General features: G+C 37.7%; 1 protein-coding gene across 1 annotated transcript; it reads right to left on the bottom strand.

Moving 5' to 3' along the window:
- LOC122840034 (activin receptor type-1C-like) lies at nucleotides 1–16,142 on the bottom strand. The gene is made up of 9 exons (XM_044132149.1): nucleotides 15,844–16,142; nucleotides 9,575–9,805; nucleotides 5,315–5,557; nucleotides 3,759–3,989; nucleotides 3,500–3,667; nucleotides 2,716–2,872; nucleotides 2,007–2,131; nucleotides 1,720–1,850; nucleotides 1–960 (listed from the first exon to the last, which is right to left on the bottom strand). Exons 1-9 carry the CDS (start codon nucleotides 15,911–15,913, stop codon nucleotides 835–837), a joined length of 1,482 nt encoding a protein of 493 aa, XP_043988084.1. The 5' UTR covers nucleotides 15,914–16,142; the 3' UTR covers nucleotides 1–834.

Raw genomic sequence — 16,142 nt, 5'->3', positions numbered from 1 at the left:
TTTATTTATAATGTATTTATATATGGATAGACTGAATTAAGTGAACCTTGTAAAGGTTGTTGTCTTTATTTTCTACTAGTTTACCAATCCAGGTTAATTCTTTTCAACCTGCTCTTTGGTAGCGTTCATGTCAGTCACTAACTCCTTGTTTGAGTTAAAAACATATTCCAGTATGCAGGGTCAGAGCTCTAATGCTTTATTTGCCCACAAAGAAAAAATATTTTTCCAATGAAAAATAAATTTCCATCCTGAGCAGGCTATAATAAATACTCTTATATAGTTGACTGTTTACATTCTGAAAAGGCTTAGATACACTCACGTTATCTCTTCCAGTTGTAAATATACAGTATTACTATGTTCCCTTTCACAGAACCTTCAGCAAAAATCTATACAAGAGAGATGTTCTACCTGTGCAAAAACACTTCATATTTTCAGGGAAAATCTGTATGTGTCAGTAAACACTTAAGATGAGAAGATATTTCCGGAGATTGTCACTAAGCAATACGACAACCCAGCAGCACTCTGATAGCAAATAAAACAAACAGAAAAGAACAACGGCACAAAAACACAACAATGTGCAACTTCAAGCTTTGGGCACTTCAAATGTTGAGGTAGCAAAAAAATCACATTTAACATGACTTATGTCGCATGGCTCTTTCTATAAAAAGGAATGTCAGTTGCCTCAATGTCTTTACAGAAACCTTCCACCGATGCCCCACTTTATACAAACCTTTGGCAACAAAAACAAAATGTATTTCAAATTCTGCTTTTTCCAGGTGTATCTCATGACACCAGTGCCAGCACCAGTCATGATCTGCAGGGCAGCAAGCCAAACTAGTCTTTGATGTCTTTGATTGCAGACAGTTGAGACACAGTTTTCTTGACTCGCAGCGCAGTCAGTCGCGCAGCAGCATTGGCATACCAGCACTCTCTCATTAGTTTTCCCATCACACGCAGAGCCTGGTAAAGTAACAAGACGGCATTATCACAAAGATGATCTGACATTCATCATAAAAACCTTCATTGACATAAAAATGCCTAAATTAACTTCAAACAGTTACCAAAAACATTCAGTAAATGAGACAACCTTGTCTCTAATTGAATTGTGAAAATTCAGTCTTAACCCATCTTTGACCCAGCTTGTGTTTTTTGACTCTAGCTGGGCATTGCATTTGAGTCCTTTCCACCTGTACCTTATGACAACTTCACCTCGCAGTAATATTAATGGACAATTCCAGAGTAAAATACTCATTCTCTACTGTGGCAAATCACAGCCAGGCTGGGCCTGACAGAGCGCTTTTAATTTTCTGGATTGGGTGCTAGTCTGTTATGTCTCAAAGCTTTTGCCCTGAAGGAAAATTTTTTTCTAACTTCTTCCTCACTGGACAAATTGGCGTATAAACTTTTTGCTTTCTCAGTTGAGTTTTGAGCTTGCAGGTTGTGTTAAATCAGAGCGTAATGGTCACTTTTGTCTTGAGTGACCATTGTGTTATGCACTGATCCCCAAATTTGTTGTTTACACATAATGTCATCAGCTGCACTCCAGTTTTTTAGAGGGCTTCACATATGTCTTGCTTTTGAACAAGAAAATGATTGAAAACACCCATATGACTACTGAGAAGAAAATGCTGCAAGAATCTCTTGATTGTCTGGTGAATTGTTGACTAGAGGGTTTTAAACATACTGATGGCCACCACTGCAATAAATACTTGGTCTTACCTCACAACTCTGCCACTGATTGGGAATGTTTGGTCTGAGTTTCTGATCACATACAACTTTTTTCATGTCCTCAATGGATGGATCTGAAGGCACCATGTCATAGTAAGGCAGTTGAAAATCTTCATGAAGTCCTATGGTAGTAAAAAAAACAGAAAATTATGTTAATGGACATGTACATAATCAGATAATTATGTGTAATTATGCTGATAATCTACCTATAATGTATTTCTGCTGCTACTCATACAAATGACTGAGGATATACAGTAGGAGAGTTATGTTTCAGATACCTCTTACAGAGCATCTTCTGGCTAATTCCCAGAACACCAGGCCAAGCGAATAGATGTCTGCTCTCTTAAATGACTCAAAGTTGTTCATGTTGATCGACTCATCCAGGATCTCTGGAGCCATGTACCTGCAGAGAACAAAGTCATTAGAGGCTAATAATGTGGAAAAAGCAACACAAACAGCCCTAGCCCTGCACAGGTCATTTGTTTTATCACTTTGTGGATGTGGCTCCCTTTATTTAGACTAGATGAAATCAGAGCATAAAATACTTTGGAGAAATTCTTCATATATATTTTTTAGAGAACTCATAGAAGTCATCCCTGATTTAAGCCATTAAGCAAAGTTAATGGCTTAAACATTGAGTGTGATGTTTAAGCCATTATATCAATGGTTAATGCAATGACTTAAACATATCTCTAGGTGGCGCCACAGTAGTAATAAAGTAGCCTGGGTTTGTTTTCCTACAATAAAAACTGTGGTTCTGCTATTCTTATCATTCTTGCCTGTCAGCTTTTTAACACTAAATAGACAGGCTGTCAGAGTCTGTCTATTTAGAATTCACACTAAAAAGTCCTTTATTTCCACAAAATATAAAAGACTTTTTTCTTTCATTGTTTTTATATGATGCCAGCTAACCATGCAAGCACTTTCCGATCACTTCAGTCTGATTTTAGGTCTTTGTTATGCAGCTGTTAGCTGTTTTGCTCTAACCTCTTAGTGCCCACTCTGTGGTTAGACGGTATGTCTATGGTGTTTGTGCTGGAATCATGTTTAACAGCTAAGCCCAAATCTGCGATGACTGCCGTTCCATTCCTCTTCACAAGAATATTTTTAGACTTTAGATCTCTGTGAGCGATCGCGGGTTTTCCTAGAAGCAAGACAGTAAAAATATGACATTAGAAGAAGCTCAAATGTTTTTTTATGAACCAATATGGCATTAGAAAGCATAATGTCTCTTCTTATAATAGCCTATATTGAGTGGTAAGAAGTACTTATTACTGCTTACTAGCACCTCTGGGGAAAGATGTCAGGAATTGTGACCACCAGTAATTTTGCCAAAGAAATATAATAATAAAACTATTTATTTTTTTCCACATCTGACTTCTCCCCAATGAGTACATGTTCTCCAATTAAATAAATTTTTTTAGTAATTTACAGAGCAAAATTATTCTACTGCAAGAAAAGATACATTTATTCTACACATCTCCACCGGTTTTGCCAAAAACATGTGGAAGGGGGGGCATATTTCAAGAAACTAGAGGGTACATTTTCAAAGTAAATAACTGCCTTTTAAAGAAGGACAGAAAAACTGATGAACATTAAAGTAAATAGTTGGGTTATTTTCTATGAAAATATATTTTAACATTTAAATCAGTGGACAAAGCAGGATCTATAACCTGCTCTGCCCACTGAGGGCTTCCTTGGACTTTTTTTTATTTAATTTCTTTGAGATGAGGAAATACATTCACATACAGAAAGTTAAGAAAAGCTGTACCTTGTGTGCCAATGATTTCCATGTGAAGGTGTGCCAGTCCACTGGCTACAGACAAAGCCAAAACAACCATGCCCTCCACTGAGACTGTGTACCTGTTCAGGTAGTCATACAGGGAGCCGTGCTCATGGTACTCTGACACCAACCAGAGCTGGGTCCATGAGCCATTATCTGCAGATAACAGCACGGTACGCTGTGAAATGTCAACACATTCAAGCCACATGTATGATTCGTTCTTGTCATAAACTTGTTAATCTGATACCTTTGTTATCAGCAGCAATGAAGCCAAGAATATTTTCATGCCTGAGCATGATAGTTTGATAAATTTCTGCTTCCCGGAACCAGGACCTCTCGTCCCGGGAGGAAAAGATCTTCACAGCTACATCCTCCCCCCGCCACTTGCCACGCCAGACCTCACCAAAGCGACCTTTCCCAATGGTCTCCTGCAGGACGATGGTCCGAGCAATAGTCCTCTGGACCAGCAGTGGTAGACCTGAAACATGAAGCTCATATGATTCAAACTGCAATATTTTGCATACCTTAGAAACCCTGAATAAGCTTGTTGAACCCATTTACATTTTGACATGTTACAGCTACAAAACTTTTGTATATTTTAGTGGGACATTATGTGATAGACCAACACAAAGTAGTGTGTAAAAGTAAAAGATGAAGCGGTTTAAAACCTGAATGTAGACCATGAAACAGACATGTCAAGCGAAAAGTTATGAAGTTTAGAGAAGGATTCAGTTATAAAACTATGAACACCTCACATAGCACTGTTCAATCCATTGCTTGGCACCAGAAAGGCTACGCCATAAACACCAACCATCTGAAGTGTGGCCATCCACCTCGAGAACAGCAATTAATGAAAGAAGCAGCCAAGAAAGACACAATATGTCTGGAAGAGCTTCAGAGGTCCACAGCTAAGGTGGGAGTATCTTTAAGCACAATAACTACTAGTTGCGCACTTCTGGCCTTGATGGAAGAACAGCAAGAAGAAAGCCATTTGTGACAAGATAACCATCAGAAGTTCAAAGTTTGCTTTGTTACAAGTTATGATGGAGATACAAGGAGCCATGGCCACATGGCCGCATCTTGCTGAGGGGACTTTTTTCTTCAGTAAGTACAATATGCTTGACAAAGTTAATGACAGTTAGATTAAGCTAAATACGAGGAAGAGTTTAATTGATTTTATTTGAATTGGAGAGTGCATATTAATGAATGAACAACATTGTTATAATTACATTGAATTTAGCAAGATGCCAATTTCCATCCTTAATCCTATAAAATATCTTGCTAAAAATCATAGAAGACTTAATACTGGGGTGAAGGCTTGTCTTTCAGCTGGACTGGGACACTAAACATACAGTCAGATCTAAAATGTAATAGTTTAGATCAAAGTATGCATGTCTTCAAACAGACCATATTTTCAAGGTGATGTTAATGGGGACTCTTTATCCAATCAAACTGAACGTGGGCTTTTTTGGAATAAAAACAGCAAAATGTTTGGTCTCAGAATGGTAGAAATATGCACAAAAATCTGTAACTGAGTATAAAGACATGCCACATTTATATAATTCTTTTACAGATATTTAGTTGCAAAATAATTCAGAAAACCTTCTCTCCTTTTTCCACAAACTTCACAAATATACAGTAATTTGTGTTGCTCTTTTCACATAAAATATGCATATAATATGAAACAAGACACACTTAAATTTGTAATTGCAATAAGAAAACAACCAGAAATCTCAGGCTGCATGAATACATTTGGCAAGATACTGTAAGAGCCTCATTGAGAACTAATAGGACTCCTCTCACCTGACCCTGAGCCAGATGTGCTCATGTCAAAAATCAGCTCTTTGAGGCATTTATCAGGAGACATGAGCATCTGATCATCCAGGGGCTCCTCGGGGTCTTGCTTATGGGCTCGGCCACAGGCACAATGGTGTCCCTGCACGACACACACCCCCAGCAGGATCCCCACACACAGCAAGCAGGAGGGCACCAGGATCACCACTGTGAGCTGCAGTCTGCTCCAGCCCGGCTCCTCTGAAGGCCTCTCTGATGGTGCACACATAAGTAACAACATTCTTAGCATTATTAGCATTTTACTGCATCCTTAAAGGCTTTAGTTTCCGAAGAAAAACAACAAACAAGCTTTTAAGAGGATTTGCATCTGAGATTCTTGTCTCTTTGCTCCCCCTGGTGTTGTTTTCTCTAAATGGCAGGCATGTGGCACTCAACAAAGCGGCATATTATCTGCAGCTGTTGCCAAAATTTGCTCCCTGATTGAAATACTAAGAGTTGAAAAGGCACACCTCGTGCTTTGCAAATTGAAGACACTGCTGCACGAATACTAACAGATGTCCCTAATTTTAAAGGTGGAAACTCATTTTGCAAATGCACTGCTCCAGATGCCAAATCCCTGTTTTCCCTGAGAACCAGAACATTTAATCAATGCCCCATAAATTCTATTAATCAAGAGTAATAAAGAGGCTTTTAGCAAATATAATCTTTGCTCTGCAGAAAGTAGGATATATTTTATTTCTTAAAATCAAAATAACTCTTTCAAATTAAAGTTTTTAATGTACCATATACTGATTAAAAGCAGTCGTAAACGTGTAGGTTTGGCAGGGCAAAGTAATTTGACACCTCTGTCTGTGACCTTCATTGTGTCTGTGGGAGGCCAGAGGAAACCTGGACACCATCAAAAATAGCAGAGCAGGTGGGTGCTGTGATAATATGAAATCTACAGACATGAAAATGAGGCACGTGCTGCACAGCACCATGCAAACGTGGTCACACCCCTTTAGCGTTCTCACATTTTGTCACACTATAACAACAAACTTCAGTGTCTTTGATGTAAACCTTTTCATTATATGTTCCAGCTGCATGTTAACGGTTGTCATTTTTGGAAAGTAACTTCACCCTCACCTCAAGTCTTTTGCAATTTCTAATATGTTTTCTTCAAGATTTGCCCTGTTTTTAGCTTCATCTACTAGCAATTTACCTGTTCCTGCTGAAAAAAAACCATTCACACAGCATGATGCAGCCACTACCATGTCGATGTATTTAGATGTGCTGTATTACTGTTCCACCCGACATGGTGTTTAGAGAAATATAATCCAAAATATGTTAAATCTCATTTGTATGTCTGCATCATATATTTTCTACAGGGCTGAATACCAATCCTTGCCACACTATTCAGTTTTCCATTCAAAGATGCACAATTACACACTGCTTTAAATTTATATATAATGGCCCCAAATTATATATAATATGTAGATTTTTATGAATAAATTTTTATGAATAAATTTATGAATAACCCAAATGACATTTGAAAAAGTCATTTTGCAAGGTGCTGAATAAGTACAACAGAGTAAAAGTATTTTGAGTTGGGATATTAACACATGCACATGCTATGATTTAAATATAATTAAAATTCAACTTAAATCTTAGGAAAGTGTTTTCGTTTTTCCTGAGATGGACTCACCAGCTGGTCCTCAAGCATTCATTATGTACAAACCAACAATTTGTGAACTTAACCACAGTTTCCTAAGATCTCTTTAGCCTTTTACCCAATTCATATCCTGCCAACTGAGGCTCCAAGTGAAGATCATCAGATATGATGCAAAAAACAAGACCTCACTCTCTTCTGTCCCAGTGGCTTAAGGCCTTAAGATCAAGTATGTGTCTAAGAGGCAGGCTGCTTGAGAATTATGCTCAACAGGCTTGAAAATGAATAAAAGAAGAAATTTATAGCCATATTTAAAATGTTTTTCAATTCCAGAGAGGCCACACATGATGTTATCACATACTGCTATTTAACAGGACAATGAAACCCATTGATTTTGTTGTCCTCATTCACAGTCAACACCATCAACCCCTGAGGGTCTTGACCCCCATGACCTTATGCACCCACTGATGCATCTTGCACAGTAAATCTGCTGCATTTTACTGAGATGTTAGACAATCTACCCCTCACTTACTTTAGTTTGAGTCCTTTTTGTCAAATATAATAATTTTTATTTCTAAAGTGGTCACAAATTAGTATTTTTTTGATTAAATATTATTAAATTGACATAAAAAGGCATCCTAAAGTTAAAGACTTCTTACAAACATTATTTTCACCCAGAGCAATGGGATTCTGTTTCTGTATAGTTTACTTTCATCTAACATGTGAAGATATGTTTTTTTCGACTTTGTGCTTTTGTTGTTAGTGAACTCTATTCTTTCTCTAAAAAAGTGTTACCTACTAATTACAGAAGGGATGTGTAGATGTTTTGAATGGAATAAATAGAGCACATGTCTTAGAAGATAACCGTTTTGCTGAATTACAATGCTGTACGAAGGTTTTGTCTTCAGGGATCTAGACTTTCTTGTAATGTTTAAAAGTCTTATGTAATTTTTTCCAAATCTAATGGATTCCTAATCAACAGTTATTTAGCCTTTGCGAAAGTTTTGCTTTAGACTTTAGTTCATTTCTCATTCCTTTGTTCGCTAAGCTTCTTAATGCTGATCTTTGAATCATTTAGCCATGAACAAGCAGCTAAACTTGTGAGCATGTGTTGTGTCTCTACAACAAAGGCAACCTTACAGACAAGTGTTAAATTGGATATTTTGGTATTTGACATGATTTGCTCCCATTTCTTTGGTGGGCTATGTTAGGAACACAAACAAATACAAATGACAGACAGAAAATTGTTTTTTAGCACCTATAAAGCATCTAAAGACATAATTTTTAGAAAGAATGTATACTCCTTGAACATTTCCACATTTTGTCCCATTTTATTCACAAATCTAAATGTATTTTGCAGGGAATTTGTGTTACAGGAGAATACAAAGCAATGCATAATTGTGAATTGGCATATTAGAAATCTGTTTTGAGCCGACATTGGTTGAGTCGCCTTTCACTGTAAATGCAGCTATTAGTCTTTATGTCTCTATCAGCTTTGCACCTTTAGATAATAACATTTGCGCCCATTCATTCAAACTGAACTAACAGATTCTAAACATCAATTTTCAAGTCTTTCCAAGTATTGTCAATTGGATTTAGGTTTGACTGAGTGATAACACACATATATGATGTAAACCATCCTATTGTAGCACTCTGGCTGTCAAAGTCATAATCCTGCTCTAATGTGAACCACCAGGCCTGACTCAAATCCTGTAAGCTTTTTTTTTCCCCCCCAGGATTTTTCTGTAATTAGCTCTGTTCATGTTTCCCAAATCTACAACCAGTTTCTTGGCTCCTACTGAAGAAAAGTATCCCCAAAGCATGATGCTGCCATGTTTCATGGGGATTGTGTGCTCAGGGTGATGTGCAGAATTTTTCCATTATTAACTTTTCCTTTAAGATCTGATTTATTGTTTATTTTTATTTTTATGCTGTATTTTCTGACAAACCTAAGAGGCTTTCACAGAGCTGTGTTTATGATGAGAATCAATCAAACAGAGGTTGGTTACAGAGTAAGGGAAGTTTAATATAAACCTCTGTGGTTATAAATGCGGAAAAGTTCAAAAGGGGTGTGAATACTTTTGCAAGTCAGAGTTTATTTGTAAATACATGTGTGCTGACAACAGAACAAATCCACTAGTTGAGCTAGTTGAGCTGACTGGTTATACGTAAAGCAAACAGCGAATAGACTGACACAGTATAAAGTGAACCTTCCAGGGTTTTTCATTGAACTCCGGAGGTGTGAAAAAAGCCTCCCTGTGCTTTGGGCCATTTTCTACCCAGCAGTGAGGCTCTCTGAACAACATGCCTGACAAAGTATTTATTTATAAATCAGGGGAGGGCCGTCGCATAACCTCTGCCAGCTTTGTTATGTCACAGGATCTAGGCGGATCAGCATCCACCTCGTCTGGCCGGGACCAGAATGAGTGGGAAATCCCTCACTGATTGGACTGTTGTTTTTGTTGACTGAATAAAATTACTGAGACTAACAGACGGAGGAGATGATGGGTTTTATGCTTTAGTCCATTTGCCAAAACAATCAGACACAGATTAGATGAAAATGACCTAAAATACAACAGATCCAAAAGTGACAGAGTAGAAAAGCGTATTTCTGGTTATACCTCGGTGCAGGTGCAGGGTCTCATTGTTGCAGAAGTCGGTGAAGCAACAGTTCCTCTTGGAAACGTTTTTGGAGCTGTAGCAGAAAAGTTGACCCTTCATCTGGGAGGGGGAGATGCAGGATTTGACCGTCTCCTCCTTCCCATCAATCAGCATCACAGAGTTCCAGCAGGCTCCGTCTGCGGCCGTCTCACAGGTATAGTTGGCGCACAGCGGGCACACACACTTCAGACCTGAAGCACAAAAAATCAGATCGTGTTTATGACTTCTTTTTTTTTCCCCCTTTCATTGGCTAATTCATCAATGTGTGAAGAAAAAGCACCAAGACAAAACAGTTTTACTCTCAGCCTAGACACGGCTCCTGCTGTTACATAAGAAAATCTGAGCTCTTAAATGGCAGGAGGTGGAGGAACCAGAGTAATGCCTCTTAGATTAACACCCACATAATCTTGTGTTCTACTTGCAGCTGTCATGCTTTATTTGATAAGCCGCTGAATGACTGATGAGCGAGATGGCCCACGACAAAAAAACCTGGGAAATAAATGGATGAATGTTGCACAGTATCAAACGAGACCAGTCAGAATGTAGTTCCAATTACATGAATGGGAAAAAATACTTATGTGTAATTAAATAATTCACACATTTGGATATTTGAAAGTAAAATCACTGAGACACACATTTTGTAAATAAATACATTTTTGAAAAAAATGACATCTACAGCTAAACTTATATTTTTATTCAGAGAACACTTTAAAAAAGTTTAATTAAAAAACCGAGATTGAACAAATAAAGAAAGGAAATGATCTCTGTGAAAAAGATGGAAAAGGAGCCCTGACATCCTGACGTCCTTAACAAGATTCTGAATGCTGTGGCTTCTTTACATTCGTGTTAAGCTAAGGTCAGATGAGGTGAGGCAACTTTTAAAGGTTTAGAAAACCCCTTACTTCTCAAACCATTTTTCCTGAATCAGCTGTGTCAAAACTATTTTGTATCATTTTAAAAATGTAAGAAAACCAAGTCTTCTTTGTTATTCTCCGTCTTTTTAAGAAGAAGGGCATGATGAAAGGAATGCATGTGGCCAGGTTGAAGTTAGCAAGACCATTAAAACTGTAGCAGAAAATTGCTGGCTAGATTGAGAGGAACACCATCTAAATTTACTGTTTGACTACAACCCTGAGGTGGATTAATCACTCTGAGGTGTTTCTCTGTGTGCAAACCGTTAAGGCAAGAATTACAAGAAGGAAACCTTTCATGTCTCTATCAGAACAAAATTTGGTTTCTGCTACAAAAGAACATCATAAAAGCCCGGTGCATTTGGAAACAAGTTCACTCAACTAATAATATGAAATAGATCTTAAACAACGTTGTACAACAAAGGAGCTGAATGAGAACACAAGAAAGTACTAAGTGATGAAAAGAGAACACCTACAACAGGCATTATGGTTTGCATTGCAGAACAAGTTCCCTTCAAAACTACAACTTTGAGAAATTATTCTCTACTGAAGAGCGATGCAGTTGTCATGCTTCACAGCAAGGAAATCGAGAATCAAATTCCAGTCACGGCCTGCATGCGTGGAGTTTGCGTGTTTTCCCGGGGTTTGTCTGAGTTCCCTCCACAACCAAATCCAATTTGTCTCCAAATTGCTCGTGGGTGTGAGTTTGTTTCTATGTTGCCCGTGATGGAAAGTAGTTCTGCCCAGAGTGTTCCCTGCATCTTGACCCCCTGCTACCTTGTAAGGATCCCAGTACCATGTGGAACAACTCGTACCATTTTAACCTGAATTCCTGAATAGCTTATGAAAAACGTAAACACTACATTTCCCCCGTGAAATACTCCAAACGCTCTTAACTTTAAATAAGAAGTCACAGAAATGTGCACCTTTCATAACGATTTCACCTTTGCCTCGTGAATTTTCACTGAGGGACGGTCAAGACAAAAGTCCTGAGGATCATCAAGATGTTTTTAGGCAAACGTGAGACTTCAATCATCAGAACTGAAATGAGCTGATTCAAATGAGACATGCAGTGATTTAGAGGTTGTGATGGGTTCTTTTCTGATCATCTTTTGTGGTCACCTTCATTCCTGGTTGAATTTCTTCAGATTGGCCACAACGTGTTACTTTTTGAGATCATTTAGCTAACTTCACATTGTCAGTCAAGTTTTATTTAAATTACACCAAAAAAAGTTTGATGATTTGAAGCGTTTAAATGTGATAAAAGAAGACAAAAACAAACAAAAAAAATCCAGAAGGCAGCAAATGCTTTGTCTTTCAGCATTGTAAATACTTTGAGTTGCTTAGTAACAAGCTCCTCAAGAACATCCATTTCTTCAGCTATGTTTCTGTAAGTGAAAAACTGTTATTCTTTAAAATCACAGAGACTTTGTATTTTTTTGCTCTTCACTTTTGGCAGACGGGTGTGTGTTTACGACTGCACAAGTCTACTCCTATACATTGGACTTAAATATACTGCCTACCATTCTCTGTGGTTTTTCTGGTTACAGTGTAAAACTTTAGACACTCCAATATCTTTTTAAGGAAACAGTGTGTGTAGCATATCTGTGATGCTTGTGTTTGGAACTATAGCTTTACTTAAACAGTCACCACAGCCTGACTGAACCTCAGACAGTATAATATGATAATAACAAAGTTGAGCGCCAGCACAACTCCCATCTTATTTTCATTCCTAAATTCTTCTCTGGTCTGCATTTCCCACACTTTCCTTCGCAATGTCTATACGACTCCTCTTTGGGGATTTTTTTATTATTATTTTATTTTTGAGTCAGAGCAGATTTGTTGTTCCTTTTATTTCCAGAGATAGAGCTAAAACAAGCAAAACAAATCATTGAGGAAGTCAGATTCAGCTAAACAAGACAAAGGTGTCTGAGTCATTTTGTTTGTGGATTGTGGACACAGTCCACACCGTAGAATATCATCACTGATTCTAAATAAGCATCCCTGTTCTCTTAAAATAGACATTCTGGTTTTCCATCACCTTGGCTGGAATGTGCATGTGCTTCTTTTTTATGCCCATTTGATCTTTTTTGTTTTCTGTTCCCTCATGTTGAGAGAAAATATTTGCAAAAAACATTGCTGAAAGCTACAACATTTTCATAAAGAGGAGTCAAGGATTCGTTGATGGTCAAGAAACACCTTGTTTGTCTTAGTGACACACTAAACTATATGTGAACCAAAATGACAAAAAGGAGTGAATACGGCCAGCGGCTGAAGTAGGGGGATCACGAGAACTACTTTCAAACACAAAGAAAACTGAGAAGCGTGGGAGAAAACAAACCAAAACATTGGAAATTATAGAGTAGAAACAAAACAAAATTTACAAAAAAAGTTAAAGAATAAAAAAACTCTATTCCATTGTTTTATTCTTAAAACTCACACAGCTTTTTGAATGTCCACTAAAACAGCTGGGCTTTGCCATATTTGGATGATGACATAGTAACGGAATAGTCAGAGAACATCTAGTTTTTTAACCAAAAAGACCTTTTGTAACAGGATCGTGTCAAATGAGTGTGCAGCTCTTTATTGGCAAAACAGAAATAGGATGGAGTGTGAACTTCATCTGGGCAGGACACTCAGATTGGTTTTGTGAACATATTTCTCCAAAATCACCAACAACAATCTCTTTGTTGGAAACAATTTTTGCCTTAGGATTATGAAACAAATATAATCTTATATTTAAGGTAAGGAACCATCCAAAGCTGATGAAAAGGTACGTAAACTTTAAGAGGTTATCCAGGTGAAAAACTGCTTTCTTCACAATTCTCTTTTCTTGTGTTCTCACTGTTCAAAATGTATGCCGGTCATGCAAAATAAATAATTCCTCTCTCCAAATGATAATTCTGCATGCTAAGGCATGATAATTAACTTCAGCTGGAACAGGATTCGCTCCACGTATGAGTCAAATTAAGGAGAAGGTGGTTCATGTGCAGCATTAGCTACTCTGGACTTTTAGGTGCCGGACACTTTGTGAAAAAACAAACTGCAGCAGGCTTATAGAATTTGAGAGCTATAAGAGACAGAGTAACATTTTGACAGCTAGTGAGTAAATCTCAACCTTATGTGGAGAAAATTTACTTTCACAAACACAGCATGGTACACGGAAATAAAATTCTCGTCACGTAGTTTTGCGATGAGGGATATTCTGACGCCTCTGTCCACATCTGAGTGACAACAATAATTCTACCCGAATGCTGTCAAAATTTAAGTATTTCAAATTCCAGCTTTTTTTTGGTTGTTGTTTTTTTAAACAACCATTTATTCTCCACTGTGGTTAATTACAGGCAGACTGGGTGAGGCACAGAACAGTTCAAATCTCTCCATAGAGTGCCAGTTTGTTAGGTCTCCTTGCTTCTTCCTCCTCAACAACAAATAGCTATGTAAATCTTTACCTTGTGAATTTGTAGACCTTGCTACTATCACTACTTTTTGTGGGTTGGCCTTTAGGTTTTAACTACATTTTCGGCTGTCTTGAGCGCATGCTGTTTTTTTCTATTTGTGTCATAGAAACAAATATGCCATTAGTGACAAGTAAGGAAAAGTTATAAAACTCCTGTCTTTAAAAACCTGCTAATGCAGCTTCTATTAGAAGCAACACTATTAGATGATTGCTCAACAAATATTTTTTTCTGACATTAGGAGGCATTTGTATTCTGTTGGAAGTTCATTCTGGCTCGTTTTTCATCAGATCACACTATGACGGTGGTGACATCTGAACTCTGGTGAGACTGAAACTAGAGATTATTCTCATCAATTAATTTGGTGACATTCAAATAAATGCTCCACTGATGCTTTGTTCAAACAGCTGAGCAAACCAAAATATAGTGCCAGTCGCATTTATTGGCGACCAAGGAAATCATACTTTCACTGCAGTGGCAAAATCTCACAGCTAATAAATTTTAATTTGAGCACATTTATTAATTGAGGTAACATCCAACGTTAGGGAGTTATTGCTTTTAACAAAACCATCTGTGCCACAGTCATTGGTACTCCTGCTGTCAATATGTTGAAGACGACTGATTGTGTGCCTGATAAACCATTTCTGTGTTTGTGGATCATTAACCTTGTTAATCGCCCTATCATAGCCCTTAATATGTGCAGTACAATAACAATTTATAGGAGTTTAAGCAGAGATGGGACAGCTTGACACAGTTGAAGCTGCTCACATTCTTTTACATTATGTATCTAACTGCAGATATGGACAAGTTTAAACAGGTAGCTGTTTTCTTGTCACTGTTTTCTGACTTTATGGCATGTTCCCTTCTGTTTTCTGTTTTGAAGAGTATTGGACATGACATGTGAAACGAAGTGAAAAAAGAAAAAAAAAAAACTTATGAACCTCTTAGAAGATCTTCGAAACTCTGATAAACTTCCAAAATCTTAATTAAAAAAGATGAATTTACATTTATTTTGATGGGATTGCTAGATTTGCCAATAGTAACTATTTAAAAAAATAAAACTTCACATTACACTGAATAAAAGCATTCAAATTAAAGGCTGAGTTGACAATTTGTGTAAGGTTGTGCAATGAAAACTGCATTTAAGTTTGTTTTTTCACTGTACGTTATATATTTTTTATTATTATAAATGCATATTCCCACATCAACAAATATAAAACGGTCATAAATAAGTGAATTTTTCATTGATTAGTTTCTTAGTGATGGATGATCAAATCCCTCAGGTCTGATAAAGACATCACACACTATTGCACAATCAGCATTAATCTGTGACAGAAAACTAGGTAAAAGTTTGCAGGAATACGCTTTAATCAGCCACGCCCTCCACTTCCATTAACAAGGTTGAGGTTCTCCCAAAGACGTTGTAATTTATCAAGTACAGAATATATCACGCTACTTGTGCTGACTGGGAAAGGATATTTAATAATCAAATGAAATGCTGGCTTTCCTCACACACGCACAGACAATAAAAAATGTGCTTTGAGGAGCTACATAAATCTAGTTGTACGTGGGGAAAGGTTGAACAAAAGCTTAATTATAAAAGTGTAATTAAATTTCTTTGTTTTCTTAGTTTCAAAGCTTTTTCTGACAGGGGAAAAAACAGCTTAGGGTTCGTGGTGTGCACGTAGCCTATTAAGAGTACTTCACAGACGAATTGGTGATGTATAATTGCGTCTGAGATTTACAAAATCATCCCATTTACAGTAACCCAAACTTTATAGAGCCGTTAAAAAAAAACAAAAAACATGAAACGACAAAAACTATTTCTGTGTTTGATGCACACGGAGACAAGCAGCCTACCTGCGGTCAGCTGGGCGACGCACAACAAGATCAACGCCACCTGAAAGCTCTGCTCCCCGGCAGCAGTCATGGCAAGAGGCGCATTTGCTCCCCCTCCTGAGCGCACCGTCTCCACAGGCAGCTACTCTACAGAAAACACCAGGATATACATCGTGTTTTTGGTTTGTTTCTTTTAAACGGGAAAGTCCGTGCACTCTCCGCGACCCGCCACGGTGAAACCGATCTGGGAGGAAACTGCAAAGCGCCGCTTGCTCCGCCTCTGCTGACCGGGATTTAGGAGGATTACCGCCGCAGACCTC

Source organism: Gambusia affinis, linkage group LG11 (genome assembly GCF_019740435.1).
Source record: "Gambusia affinis linkage group LG11, SWU_Gaff_1.0, whole genome shotgun sequence".
Lineage (NCBI taxonomy): Eukaryota > Metazoa > Chordata > Actinopteri > Cyprinodontiformes > Poeciliidae > Gambusia > Gambusia affinis.
The sequence above is the reverse complement of the archived record's forward strand: the minus strand, read 5'-3'. Positions and strand labels throughout refer to the sequence as shown.